This window comes from Colius striatus, chromosome 26 (genome assembly GCF_028858725.1).
Source record: "Colius striatus isolate bColStr4 chromosome 26, bColStr4.1.hap1, whole genome shotgun sequence".
NCBI classification, from domain to species: Eukaryota; Metazoa; Chordata; class Aves; order Coliiformes; family Coliidae; genus Colius; species Colius striatus.
In genome coordinates, this window is record NC_084784.1 from 792,258 (window position 1) to 806,523 (window position 14,266).

At 51.9% G+C, this 14,266-nt stretch overlaps 1 protein-coding gene across 2 annotated transcripts; it reads right to left on the minus strand.

Annotated features, from left to right (window-relative positions):
- Positions 1–565: 565 nt before the first annotated feature.
- On the minus strand, positions 566–3,065 carry LOC133628004 (maestro heat-like repeat family member 5). 2 transcript variants are annotated; one of them, XM_062015682.1, is made up of 8 exons: positions 2,852–3,065; positions 2,635–2,772; positions 2,192–2,368; positions 1,914–2,036; positions 1,676–1,777; positions 1,427–1,532; positions 1,186–1,242; positions 566–911 (listed from the first exon to the last, which is right to left on the minus strand). In XM_062015682.1, the coding sequence occupies exons 1-8, from the start codon at positions 2,960–2,962 to the stop codon at positions 745–747; spliced, it is 981 nt and encodes a 326-aa protein (XP_061871666.1). In that variant the 5' UTR covers positions 2,963–3,065; the 3' UTR covers positions 566–744. The 2 variants fall into 2 exon arrangements, with proteins under 2 accessions (XP_061871666.1, XP_061871665.1); XM_062015681.1 differs by having other exon boundaries at positions 1,914–2,069.
- Positions 3,066–14,266: the final 11,201 nt, after the last annotated feature.

A 14,266-nucleotide genomic window follows, 5' to 3' on the forward strand; every position in this document is an offset into this window, starting at 1 on the left:
ACAACATCCTATCACAATTGCACATTGCTACAGTGCTCTGTGACATCGTATCTCGACACTGCACCAGTGCTCTGTGACATCATAGCATATCTAGACACTGGAAGGGGGTTGTGTGATATCATAGAACATCTTGGCACTGCAACAGTGCTCCATGAAATCACAGCACTCCAGGGCACTGCAGCGGGATTCTGTAACGTCAAATCACCACTGCGCACTGCAAAAGTGCTCTGTGACATCACAGCACATGTGGGCACTGCAACAGTGCTGTGTGACATCATATCACAATTGCACATTGCTACAGTACTCTGTGAAAACACAGCATGTCTCGACACTGCACTAATGCTATATGACATCAAAGCACATCTGGTCACTGCAACAGGACTGTGTAACACAAAGCACGTCTGGACTTTGCAGTGGGGCTGTGTGACATGACAGCACATCTGGGCACTGCAATAGTGCTCTGTGACATTACAGGACATCTGGGCACGATAGCAGTGCTCAGTGACTTCACATAATATCATGTCACTGAAATGGGACATGCTTGACTTTTGATGACAGAGCTTTATTGTGTTTAGCAAAGCCCTTTGCACACATTAAAAACTACAAAGTGCCTGAACCACTGTGCCATGAATCAACAGAACACTGCTGGTGGGTTGAGGGATTAAAGACTTGCCAGGGAGCACAGGGAAGATCTCATGGAGTGTTGTCCTGGGACCAGCCCCGCGCTGAGCTGCAGCTGCCCAGTCAGCCACGGGCCCAGGAGGCAGCCCATCCCCTCCAGGCCCTGCAGAGCCGCTCTCGCAGGCTGGGTCTGGAGGAAGCTGCTTCCTCTGCAGCTCTCAGGCTCAGCTGGGTCTGAACTGCCAGGTTTGCGACCGACAGGTTGACGTCATCTGTCACGAGTTGAAGGGCTGAAACGGAGAGGAACAGAGCTGAGATCAGAGCCTGGGTTCCCCCCCAGGAACCCCTCCTGCCAGGGCCACCCCTCCAGCTCTTCCCATGGTCTGCATGGAGCCAGGACCAAGGGGATCAGCTGGAAGGTGCTGCCCACGGATACCCCACGTGCCCCTGATGTCACTCTGCTCTGCCCACGCTCTCTGCTCTCCCTGGCCAGGGCAGGAGTTGCAGGTCCCTGCTTAGGGCCTCCCAGCCAGTCCCTGCTGACAGCCCCCTGCCCTCACTCACCCCGATGGATCAGCTGCAGTTCCTTCTCCTGTCCCCTCAGGTGCTGCCCGGCAATTCCTGGGAACAGACTCTTGGTCACAGCTGCCCCACACCAGCCCCTCCAGCCCAGCCTCCAACCCCATTCCCCTTGGGCTGAGCCCAGGCTCTTCCCCGGGCACTGGGCACTTGAGGCTGCAGAGACCCAGAGCCGGGGCTGGGGCTGAGCTGCAGCGGCTCAGGGAGGGACGGGGCTGTGTCTCACCCAGGAACCTGACGGCCGCCTCTCGCACGGGCTGCTGTGGGCTGTAGAGGCACCACAGGGCCTGCTGCACGTACTGCACGGCTCTGCTGCTGCTGCACTGCGAGAGCTGCAGAGGGAGAGGAGGCAAAGGAAAGGGTTGGTGCCGACTCTCCCCCTGGCCGGGTGGTGGCTGTGCCCGGAACGAGCTGCAGCTGTGGGCAGGGGAACAGCGTGCCCAGGCTGGGGCTGGGCCTTGAGGGCCGTCCTTACCAGGCACTCGTCCACCGCCCACAGCTTACACTTCTCCAGCACCTGTCTGAGCCTCCTCTTCTTCAGGAAGGTGGCAGCTCGCAGCAGGGTGACCCGAGAGGCCTGCAGGGACACAGAGAGGGAGATGGCACTGCTGCCCAGGGCACAGGAGCTGTGTCCCTTTGCTTGGGCAAAGCTCAGGGCCGTTCCTGGCCCCAGGCATCTCCTGCAGGGACATGGGAAGGTCAGAGATCCTCACCTCTGCCACCTCCTGGCTCTCCTCATGCAGGAGGCAGAGCAGTGGGACCAGGTTCTGGTGCACCTGTGCCTTCAGCAGCTTGCTTTCTTCTTTCTTGAGAGCCTCCATGGTGTGTTGGAAGAGCTGAAGGGAGAGCAGCCGCACGTGGATGATGTCCTGGAGGAAAGGAAGACTGGCTGCTGCAGGCCCACGTGGGCACAGGCCTGAAAGCCCACAGAGGTCAGACATTTCCTGGCAGCAGCCAGTGCCCGTGGGGAGGGGGGGACACAAAGCCTTACGTGGTGGAAGAGTGGCGGGAGCCTCCAAGTCAGCTCCCGAGCCATGACGTTGACAACTCGGGTGTTGCAGTTGTGGAGAATGTTGCTGAGCAGATTGAGGGTCATCACAACCACCTCCTCATCTGCATCCCCCAGCAGCTCCATGAGCCTTCTCTGCAGGATCTGCATCATTTCATCCTGTGTGCAACACAATGCTTGTGGTGAAGCCATGAAAAGCTGCCCTGCCCAAACCACTCCAGAGGTTCAACCCCACGCTGCAGCCTCGGGACCCAGAAGCCAAAGACCTGCCCGGAAGGGCTTGGGGAGGCCACTGTGGAGGCAGCAGGGCTGGCAGCAGCTGCCAGAGCTCCCAAAGCACAGCCAAGCCCCAGCTGTGTGTCCTGCAGCTCCCCTCACCCAGCCCCAAGCCCCCAGCACGGCTCCAGCAGCTGCCCCCTGCTCACCATCGCGGGTTTGTGGCAGAGGGTGCTGAGGGCTCTGAGCACCAGGCACCGCATCACGCTGCTCTTGCTCCCCAGGTACCTTGGCGCCAGCTGCACGACACGTTCATCCCATGCGTTCATGTCAGGGTAGGCCAGGAGCTGAAACACAGCGAGCAGTGACCCTCTGCCCCGGCCCCACAGCCTGGGCTCCCCCCATCTCACCCCAGCTCAGGCTCACCTCAGCCAGGAGCGCCATGGCGGGGGCCTCCCAGCGCGGCTGCTCCCTGCTGAGCAGCTCCACCAGCCTCTGAGCCATGTGGTACAGGGAGCTCCTCCACATGCCACGCATCTCTCTGCCGGGGGAGAAGACGGCACTGTAGACCCTGGGCAGGGTGGGCAAAGCTCTCCCGGGACTAACTCGCCAAGGGCTGATCTTTCCCCAAGAGCCCTGACCAGGAGACAGCCAGTGCCCCACCCCAGACAGCTCCTTTTGGGTAGGAGACCGGAAAAACACCCTTCCTGCCCCACAGCCTTCCCTTCTGAGGACACTCCTTTCCTGCCCACAGGGCAGTTGTGCCCCAGGCTCTGTCCCAGGCTCTCTGTGCATCCTGCCCGGCCCTGGGACAGACCCCACATCCTGTGTCACCAGTCCAGACACCACGGGAAGGGATGCTGGCGTTTTGGGGGGTGTCTGCTGCTGTGCACCCACCTTTCCCAGGTTTTCCAGTCTGTTGGGCCAGCCCTCAGTGGCAAGCCCCTGTCACCCACAAGGTGATTGTGGGGTGCTGTCTGCAGGGCAGAACCCGGGGGGGGGAGCAGGGAGAAGGGAGCTCTCACCTGGCCAGCACCCGCGTCGCAAAGTGCCGGGTGTCAGGGTTGAGGAGGTCTTCCCAGCCACCCTGACGCTCAACTTCAAGCACCGTCCCCTCACAGCCCAGGCTGCAGAGCAGTTCTTTCATGGTCTCCATTGCCAACCTGTGTGCAGAGCAAAGCCCAGGTCACACTGGGAGCCCTGGCCCCAGCTCCGGGCCATGGCAGGGACGGCAGGAGTGGCATGGGGCACCTGCTGGGGGTGGAGGGATGGCAGCCTTTCTGCTGGCCTCCCTGACACAAGAGCTCCTCAGGCAGCTCCTCTGTGCTGGAGAAAATTTGGAAGAGCAGAGCCAGGAAGAGCTGGGGGAAATACAGCCTCAGGCTCTCCTGGCGCAGGGGCATTCGGATGATCTCCAGCAGTGCCCTGGTTGCCTGCAGAAAAGAAAACGCCCCGAGACAGAGCTCAGCATTGAGATGTCCCTGTGGCACAGCCCAAGCCCAGGGGTGAGCAGGGGCACAGGCCAGAAACTCACGGCCAGGGCAAAGATGTCAACGCTGTTCCCATCCGAGGTGAATGTGCTGTGCAGGGGCCAGTCCTGCAGCACGCAGAGCAGTTCCTGCAGCACGTAGTCTACTGTCATTCTCAGGGAGATCATTTGCCTCCAGAGGGTCACAGCAGCTCTGCAGGCCCACAGATCAGTGTCAGGGGGGGCTTGGACACAGCACCATGGCCTGGGCAACCATAGGGGCTGGCTGCTAGCCCTGCCTCTGCCTGCTGCCCTGAGCAACAGGGCCTTGAGGTGCATGGAGGGAGCGTGGCAGGAGGCTCTGGCACTGACAGCCCAGTGCTGGACAGCAGAGAGCCCACAGGGCCCTGAAAACCTCCATCTGCCTGGCAGCTCCCGGGCCCCGGGCTCTCTGGGCAGGAGGGTTCCGTTACCTGTCGCACGGCGGGTGTGACTGCAGGAGGGTCACCACCACATCGTGCGGGTCCTTCAGGCTCAGCGCCTCAATGTTCTCACACAGCCACTGCTCCTCTGACACGCGCCTGAGCTGTTCCTCTTCTGACAGGTCCCAGTCTGCACGGGGCAAAGAGCGAGCTGAGGCAGAGCTGAGGGGAACACAGTCGAGCCCTGCGCTCCCCGAGCAGGGCCAGCCCCGGCACAGGGCTGCTGGGGACGCCGACCCACATTTCTCTGGCTGCAGCCTGGGGGTGCCCAGGGGATGGAGCCCAGCCATGTGGAACAGCCCCAGCCCCTCTCTCCCTGGGGATGCCCAGCGGGGCTGGGACAGGGCCCAGGCAGCTGCAGCCACCAGCACTGAGGCCCAGCTCAGCCACTCACCTGCCTGGACCTCCCGCACCTCTTCAGGCTGCCCTGCTGCAGCAGCCCCAGGGTTCTTCTCCTCCTGTTCCTCCTCTCCCTGCCAGGACAGCCTGGACACGCTGGGGGGCCTCTCTGCCATCCTGCTGAGGCCTGGCCTCGAGGGCTGGGAGACACTAGGCAAAGCACCGCGGGCGCGAGTCAGTGGGGAACGAGGGGTCTGCACAGGGGCTCCTGGCAGCCACACTCTGCCCTGTCCTGTCCCAGCACCTCCTCCGGGCACTGCGGGGTGGCCACGGCAGCGCCAGCGCTACATCACGTCAGAGAACCAAGGGCTCTGTGACACGGTGACACGTCCCGTGGGGCCCCGTTTCCCCTTCACAGCTGCCCCAGCCCAGCCCTGATGCAGCTCCCTGGGCCGGCACCTCAAAGCCCTCCACAGCAGCAGGATTTGGCTTAAAACTGGGCTTTCTGGGAAGAATGAAGTATTTATTCCACTAACCACAGTTCTGCTCTCTGTGCCCTTGCGCATTCACACCAGCTGCCCACAGGAGCCAGAAACACAACAAAGGATGAAAAGTAAAGAATCTCTTTGGGGATGGGTCTCCCCTGTTTTTAATTTCTTTTTCCTTCAGGGAAACCTTGCCTGTCTCTTCCATGACCTTGGCATCTCCCTTCTCACACAGGCACAGAACCAAGGCGCCGGCGTTGGCCGCTTCCACGGGCTTTCAGGGGCTTCCACGGGGCCCCTGAAACACAAACACAGAGCATGTTAACAACCAGCAACCTGCAGGATCTGGCTGTCTCCTAAAAGAGGACAAGGCTCTCAACTCAGCTCATCAAGAAAAAGGGGTGAGGACAGTTGCTGAAGACGACGGGAGACAAGCCCACCCTGTAGTGCAACAAGTCTCAACTTTATTTGCAAAGATACAACTCTTTTATAGATACAATAATCAGGCTCATACATATTGCAAAAGCTAAGCTCATCATTGGTTCCCAGTTAGGTGCAAACCTCGCCCTTGTTTCAACATACTCCAGATACGTGTGGCTGCTTAACCCAAACTAAGCTCCTGCTTTTTCATCCTGTTATCATACAGCTCTCTTGCTCTCATGGCCTTGAGCAGGAGTCCAATATCTTATCACTTCATGCTTACTGCCTAACCAGCTGTATTCTATCATGTCCTCTTTTCTCTAGCCAAGTCTCCACAAAACTCCCGACATCTCCCCCGTTTTCTTTTGGGACAATGATATTAGGCTGCCACATCCTCTCGAATGTTCTTGCTATTGTCTGTTGAATACAATTTTTGAAGCAGGGAAACATTAACAATGCAAATAAAACAATACCCATAAAGCCAATTCCATACATTATAACAGTTCGCAACCAAGGGCCTATTCCCCATCCCTTAAGCCATCCTTCAAGTCCTAATCCCTCTTCTTGTTTCAACTGATGTAATCCCTGTTGAAGTTCTTTCAGTTTGGCATGTATCGAGGTGGAATGGTCCGACAGGTTCATACAACACACGCCCTCAAACTCTTCACATCCATGTCCGTGGGCTAATAATAAAAGTCTATGGCAGCTCTATTTTGTAACACCACATGATTTACACTTTGAACGTCAACTGTTAACATACAAATAATTTCTGAAGTTTAATTTACCTCATCCTTAGTCCAACATCCTAACTGTTTAGCCAAGTTCATGGCCTTATTGGCTGCTCCTCCTGGCAAAAGGGTGGCAACTATGACTTGCTTCAGTTCACTCCAAAATCGTGGGGGACCAATATCAGTACAATCAAACTCATAATAACTATGTTTTTTGCGGGAGCTATTATTATGGTCAGCAAGCTGCATTAGCGCCGTTAAGTAACGGTGGAATAAAGAGAGTTTCCCCAAATAACAGGGTCCACCCGGGGGATTTACTGGTATTCCGTTCCAGGCCCTTTCTCCACAGATTAAAAATATACCCGTGGGCAATTTCTTCGGTGATGTAATACTAGAAACATTACACTGGAATGCAATTGCTTAAATACTGTTTCTGACTTCAAAGAAGAGTCTAAGGTGGCCCAGTATTTTTGATTCCTATTAAAGTTATGGATATCCTGTGGCCTAGAACTTATCCAATTTTTCCTTCAGTCACATTAGTACCGAAGCTTGCATTGGCACTTCCAAACAGCTCTATTTTCTCAGGGGGTGAGGCTAATGTGGTATTAAGGGACTTAATCATCTCACATTGACGTTTCCCATCCTAATTGCATTCAGCCTCATTCTATTACACAAGGTGTTATCATCTACTAGTCCACAAAGTTCCTCCAGATTCCACACGGGCAATCCTACCAAACATGTTTTAAAAAGGATTAGTAACCCCTCCGAAACTAAGACAAAGAGATGATTGACCAGTTCGATTAGCAAAGGTTATCCAAATATTATCTCTAGGCTGATTAAAATGCGTCAAGCTGTTAGCAATTATAGTTATACTAAAAGCTATGGTTATAACAAAACACCTCATTATTCATTAAATTCACTGTCTTTTTGTTATATAACCTTCAGTCTTTTGATTGTTAGCCAGTCCTCCAATGACCACAAGACGAGGCTGTATGTATTCTTCAATCTCTTCCTGTCCTTTTTCGTCAGATGGTTGGATCTCCGCAGCTTCAAGGACACCTCTTGTCCACCTGGCTGGCACCCAAATGGATCCTGTGGGAGAATCAACACACAAATACCCACGTCCCCAGTATAATACTTTGGCCGGAGGCTGCCATATCCCTGTTTTAGGGTCACGATATTTAACCCATATTTCTTTCTTTCTTTCCTTTTGTGCCTTTGGATTATGATGTATTATCGCAGGTGGTAGCTTCTGTTCCCCAAACACACACAGGTGGTTCATAACAAATAAGGCCTTTAACAATTTCATATGTGGGTCTTTAACATCCCCATATTTACCAAGATATCTTTTTAGAGTCCCATTAGCTCTTTCTATTATGGCCTGTCCTGTGGGGGAATGGGGAATCCCTGCTACATGTTTAACTCCCCATTGCCTCATAAACTGTTCTATGCTTTTACTTATATAGGCTAGACCCTTGTTTGCCTTTATTTTCTGAGGAATTCCCATTATTGCAAAACAACTATATAAACGACGCTCCACATGTATGGCCCTCTCCCCTGTCTGTGCTGTTGCCCAAACGAATTTGCTCCATGTGTCTATGGTTACATGCACATATTTCAGTCCTCCAAACTCTGCCACATGAGTGACATCCATCTGCCAAACTTCAACCCCTTGTTTACAGCATGTGCTCACACCTGCCACCACCAGCATCTCCTCTCACTCTACCCCGTGCCCACCTCTTCTGTACCTTTCACCTCTCACGTTACAACCCGAGATCTTCCGGATGCCTACCACATCTCCCGTTCCCTATGCTCCATGACTCCAGTGTCCTGTGGCACGGGCTGATACATAACGTGTCTGCCCAGCACACATGCTAGCTGAGTCAATTGCAGGAAGATATGATCAGGTGGTGGTCGTGTTCCACTTCATTATTCAATCTTGCCAATAGCTGAGTGACTCCATCTTGATCTGCATCACGGCGAGCACTCCGAGAAACACGTCAATCTGCAAGAGAGACTCAGTAGACCGTTATACTCATATCTTCTACACCCCATGCTCTCCCCTTCCCTAAGACTAGTGTGAGGGATACCGTGGCTCAGTGCATGGGGATAGCTGGTATGTCCATGACCCCTGCGGGCAGCCTATAACTCAAATTTTACTAACAAGCATCAGACCCTTACAATCAGCAGCAAAGCCAGCGTGTTTATAGTACTTCTAATTGGTCCTTTCTCTAAAAGCCAGCTGTAGTTTTCTGCGAGAAGCCTTGCAGTTTCACACGCTGCCTCAGCTTCCTCCTTGCTCCTTGTGTAGGTATTTTTGCTTCTTCGTTTCTCACAGTAGAGAGCAGCTCAAGGACAATCTGCACATTAGTTTTAGCAACTCATGCCTGGTAAGCTGCTTCTTATACACTGAAAAAAAAGCACAGCTGACAAACAAAGTTATTATACTTGTGCTAAAGGTAAAATCTCTAGCAGGTCTATGTTGCAAAGTTGTATGGCTGATACTACTTACATCACTAATCAAGCCTTCTAATGTCATTGAGGTTTGGTTACTTTGTTTGCTAGGCCAGTATCCTAATTTGCATAGCTGAGTTAATAAAGCAGATACTCTTACACCTGGAGCAAATATACTAGTTGCTATTATTGTTGAGGGAGACCAAAGGTAACATGGTCATCACATTCGCCAGTAAATGCATGCACAAATTGGTTTTGGACAATGATGTTTCTAAATCATTGTGTGATTAGGCATCAAGATCGTCACTTGTCCCAAACTGCGTGGTCCCCTTTATAATCTCGAGGGTATCCCAGGCCATGCCTGGTCCCCACAGGTCAGAAAAATTCCCTTTGGTAACTGTACAGGCACAAGACTAGACCTGGATCTTTTTGGTGAAGTATAATTGCACCAAGATGTTGTGTTCTTATACACTCCCAGGATGGGATCCAGATTCTGTCCCAAATGTTTTGGTATTGCTGGTAAAATTAAACATAACACAAAAATCCATCTTTATAGATCCCAATAATTCTAACTCCTGTGGCTCTGTCAAATCCCAGCTGCCAACTTTGCCATTACCCTTAACTAAGGGATTTGTTTTTAATGCATTTGATACAGGCCATTGTGCCACATCTGATGGAACTCCCACCAAACAGGTAGAAAAAGGATTATCTGGAGTGGCCATTGATAAACATATTGTAGACTGATTGATTGCTTTGGCCAGTGTAAGCCACATGTTTTGCTTGGGTTGTTGAAATTACCTAAAACCATTTACCACAATCATTTGAAGCATCAACATAAACCACCTTTTAGCTTCTCAATGCCAAAATGTTCTGTTCTTCCAAGTTCCATTCCTGACACCTAAAACACCTTAGAAAGTTTCCACCGTAAGAAAACCAGTATTCATCATCACATTTACAGCAAAATGCATAACATCACGACCAACAGTTTTTACACTCGCTGAGGCAAGGGACTGAGGATGGAAAGGACGAGCCCAGCGGTCCGTGAGGGCCGGGGCCGGTGGTGTCGGCGCGATGTGTGTGGGGGGGCTCCGGAGACACCGACCGGGCGCGGGAAGCGGCTGCGCGGCGGCGGCTGCGGATGGAAGGGGCGGGGGGGTCTGGCTCACTCCGTGCCGGCGCCGGCGGCACAGTCTCTATTACTCTCTCCTGTGTTTTCTTTTTCTTCCCTCGCGTGCCCGATTTCAATAAACTCCAGATACGTGTGGCTGCTTAACCCAAACTAAGCTCCTGCTTTCTCATCCTGTTATCATACAGCTCTCTTGCTCTCACGGCCTTGAGCAGGAGTCCAATATCTTATCGCTTAATGCTTACTGCCTAACCAGCTGTATTCTATCATGTCCTCTTTTCTCTAGCCAAGTCTCCACAAAACTCCTGACAGACAGTCAGATACCCCACAGGAATGAGGCTTGGAGAAGGTTTTCTTCTTTTGGAGAAGGTTTTCACAGCTCCAGCTGGAACACTGGACAGGGACTCACAAAGTTTACCCCCAAATGTTTTCAAACCCTCCCAGCTTCTCCTCTTTCTGTGAGCACCTTGGTTTTTACAAGAGGCTGGTTTGGGAAGTGCTTCTGCTGGGGGCTGTTTCTGTGACTGATGGTGTGTGGTTTAGGTGAAGGCTCTGAGCAGGAGCGTGATGACAACACTCACTGAGAGCCCAAAGCCTTGCACCTACCCGACAAATGACCACAATTCCTATTGTCACCTTCCCGCGTGCTACAAGCAATGACAAGGGAGAATTAGACTTGCAAGTCCAGATAAAACCCCAATGGAGGGAGCTCAGAGGGTAGCAGGACAGAAAGAGATGAGGGCAGGACATGTCAAACTGAACCAGCATGAAGAGGAGCAAAGAGCTGTGTCCACCACATGAACTCAAGGAGCAGACGGCACTGACCACGAGCCCCCACCCACTGATGGCCCTCACAGGCCTTCCTTTAGGGAATCCAAAGCCCTTTATACCACTAAAAGCACCCGACTTGGATGAGAACCCGTGGGGCTCCCAACTTTTCACCACAGTTGTGTGTTTGCTGCCCCCAGACGTGCTCACACCACCCGTGAGGGAGAAGCGGCAGCAGCGAGACCGAGCCAAAGTGGCAACCTCCCGCCCCAAAAGGAAGCCAGGCCAGAGGCAGCCAGCCCACAGCCCCGGGGCTCCCTCCTGAGCTGCAGCCACCGTCCCCTGCGCAGAGATGGCTCCAGCAGCAAGGCCCAAGTCAGCAGCAGGAGAGAGGGACCCGGCCCTGCCGCAGCGATTCCTTCGAGCTGCTGTCACCCCTCTCTGGGGCTGGACTCGCTCCCCCCTTCCCGTGGCACCGCATCAAGCAGCATTTGATAAAGAACAGCACGAAGGAAGCGCTGGGCGGGGGCGGTTGGAGCAGGACACGAAGTTTTGGGGTGACCGAACGACCCCCGAGAGCGCGAGCGACAGCGCCAGCGGGGCACGAGCGCGGGCTGCGCGCGGGGCACGCTGGGAAGCCGAGGCCCCGCCGCCTCCGCCGCACGGCGCCTCCTGCCAGGCGCCGCCGCAGAACTGCAACTCCCGGCAGGCACCGCGGCTCCCGCCCGGAGCTTTGGGCGGCAGCGAGGCGCTGGGGGTGATGGGAAATGGAGTCTGCGGGGCGCCAACGAGCCTCCACACCTCGTTCCTCACCAGCTCAGCCCGTTCCTGCAGCGTTCCTTCCTACAACACACGACTCGCATCACACGATACTTTCCCGCAAGGTTCAATCTCCTTGAGGCAGTTTTAGGGTCTGGATCCCAGTTTTTAGGATTAAACCCCTGGTTTTAGGGTCTAACTCCTCATTTTTGGGGCCTAAAGTCTAGTTTTTAGGGTCTAAATCCTTGTTTTGAGGCCTATATGACCTGGTTTTAGGTCTAAATCCTCGTTTCTGGTGTATAAACGCCCAGTTTAAGGGTCTAGATCCTCGTTTTTATGACTAAACCCCTCAATTTAGGGTCTAAATCCTTGGTTTTGGGGTCTAAACAAGCAGTTTTAGGATCTAAATCCTTGTTTTCAGTATAAATGCCGTGTTTTAGGGTCTAGATCCTAATTTTAATGGCAAAACCCATAGTTTTAGGATCTAAATTCTCTGTTTTGGTCTCATTTTTTGTCTAAACAGAGAGTTTTAGGATCTAAATCCTTGTTTTTAGGGTCTAAACCCACTGTTTTAGGGTCTAAATACTCATTTTTGGGATCTATACCCCCAGTTTTAGGGTCTACAAGCTAATTTTTAGGTGTAATCCCATACTTTTAGGGTCTAAATCAATTTCTGGGGGTCTAAACTCCCAGTTTAAGAGTCTTAATACTCATTTATTGGTCCTAAAGTCTAGTTTTTAGGGTCTAAATCCTCCTTTTATGTCTATAACACCTGGTTTTGGGTCTGAATCCTTGATTTTGTGGTCTAAACCCTCAGTTTTACCGTCTAAATCCCCTTTTTTTGGTGTCTAAACTCCCAGTTGTAGGATCTGGATCCTCGTTTTTAAGGACTAAACCCTTGGTTTTAGGGTCTAAAACCTTGTTTTTCAGATCTAAACACCCAGTTTTAGGGTCTGGATCCTCGTTTTTAGGATTACACCCCTGGTTTTAGGGCCTAAATCTTTGTATTTGGGGTCTAAACACCCAGTTTTAGGGTCTAAATGCTCATTTTTTGGTCAAAACCCCTGGTTTTAGGGTCTAAATCCTCGTTTTTTGCGCCTATAGTCTAGTTTTTAGGGTCTAAATCCTCATTTTACGTCCATACCACCTGGTTTTCACATCTAAATCCTTGTTTTTGGGATCTAAACCCTTGGTTTTAGGGTCTAAATCCCCTTTTTTACGGCTTAACTCCCAGTTTTAGGGTCTGGATCCTCGTTTTTACGATTAAACCCCTATTTTCAGGGTCTAAATCCTTGGTTTTGGGGTCTAAATACTCAGTTTTAGAGTCTAAATCTCTTTTTTTGGTGTCCAAACTCCCAGTTTTAGGGTCTAGATCCTTGGTTTGGGTTTCTGAACCCACTCTTTTAGGATCTAAATCCTCATTTTTGGGATCTAAAGTCTAGATTTTAGGGTCTAAATCCTCATTTTGGGATCTAAACCCCCAGTTTTAGGGTCTAAAAGCTAATTTTTGGGTCTAACCCCAGACATTTAGGGTCTAAATCAACTTTTTTGTGTCTAAGCTCCCGGTTTATGGGTATAAATCCTCATGTTTTGGTCCTATAGTCGAGTTTTTAGGGTCTAAATCCTCATTTTACGTCCATATCACCTGGGTTTGGGTCTAAATCCTCGATTTTGGGGTCTAAACCCTCAGTTTTACCATCTAAATCCCCTTTTTTTTGGTGTCTAAACTCCCAGTTGTAGGGTCTGGATCCTTGTTTTTAGGATTAAACCCGTTGGATATAGTGTCTAAATCCTTGTTTTTGGGGTCTTAACAACCGATTTTAGGGTCTGAATCCTAGTTTTCGGTCTAAACCCCTGGTTTTAGGGTCTAAATCCTTCTTTTTTTGGGCCTATAGTCCAGATTTTAGGGTCTAAATCCTCATTTTAGGTCCATACCACCTGTTTTTTGCGACTAAATCTTTTTTTGGGGGGAGGGGTCTAAACCCCCACTTTTAGGGTCTAAATCCCCTTTTTTGCGTCTAAACTCCCAGTTTTGGTGTCTAGAACTTCGTTTTTAGTAGTAAAACCTTGGTTTTAGGGTCTAAATCCTTGTTTTTGGGTCTAAACACTCAGTTTTACCATCTAAATCCCCTTTTTTTGGTGACAAAACTCCCAGTTTTAGGGTCTAGATCCTCATTTTAAGGACTAAAGCCCTGGTTTTAGGGTCTAAATCCTTGTATTTGGGGTCTAAACTCACAGTTTTAGGGTCTAAATCCTCATTTTCAGTCTAAACACCCTGTTTTAGGGTCTAAATCCCCATTTTGGAGTCTAAAACCTCAGTTTTAGCATCAAAATCCCCTTTTTTGGTGTCTAAACTACGCGTTTTAGGCAGAGGGTGCTAAGGGCTCTGAGCACCAGGCACCGCATCACGCTGCTCTTGCTTGCCAGGGACCTCAGCTCCAGCTGCAGGGCACGTTCATCACAGGGCTCATGTCACAGCAGGCCAGGAGCTGAAACACACCGAGCACTCACCCTCTGCCCCACTGACCAGTCTCCTCCCCATCTCCTCCCAGCAACCAGGCTCACCTGGACCAGGAACGCCATGGCGGGGAGCTCCCAGCAAGGCTGCTCCCTGCTCAGCAGATTCACCAGGCAGTGAAGCAGTTTGTAACGGGAGCCCCTCGGGCACCACACGTCTCGCTGGCAGGGGCTGGGGGGAAAAAAGGCAGCGATGACCCCAAGCAGGGTGGGCAAAGCCCTGGACTGACCAGCTGAGGGCTGGACTTCTCAGGAGAAAGGTAGTGCCCAAGACCAGCAAAAAGCACCCTTCCTG

What these genes read in the sequence shown, in the direction of transcription:
- LOC133628004 (XM_062015681.1), bottom strand. Translation starts at nt 2,962, where the DNA reads ATGCGTGGCATGTGGAGGAGCTCCCTGTACCACATGGCTCAGAGGCTG. An exon ending in AGAGCCAGGAGGTGGCAGAG is followed by an intron (nt 1,778 to 1,913) that starts GTGAGGATCTCT and finishes GTGTCCCTGCAG; the next exon opens with GCCTCTCGGGTCACCCTGCT. An exon ending in GGCGGCCGTCAGGTTCCTGG is followed by an intron (nt 1,243 to 1,426) that starts GTGAGACACAGC and finishes GTCTGTTCCCAG; the next exon opens with GAATTGCCGGGCAGCACCTG.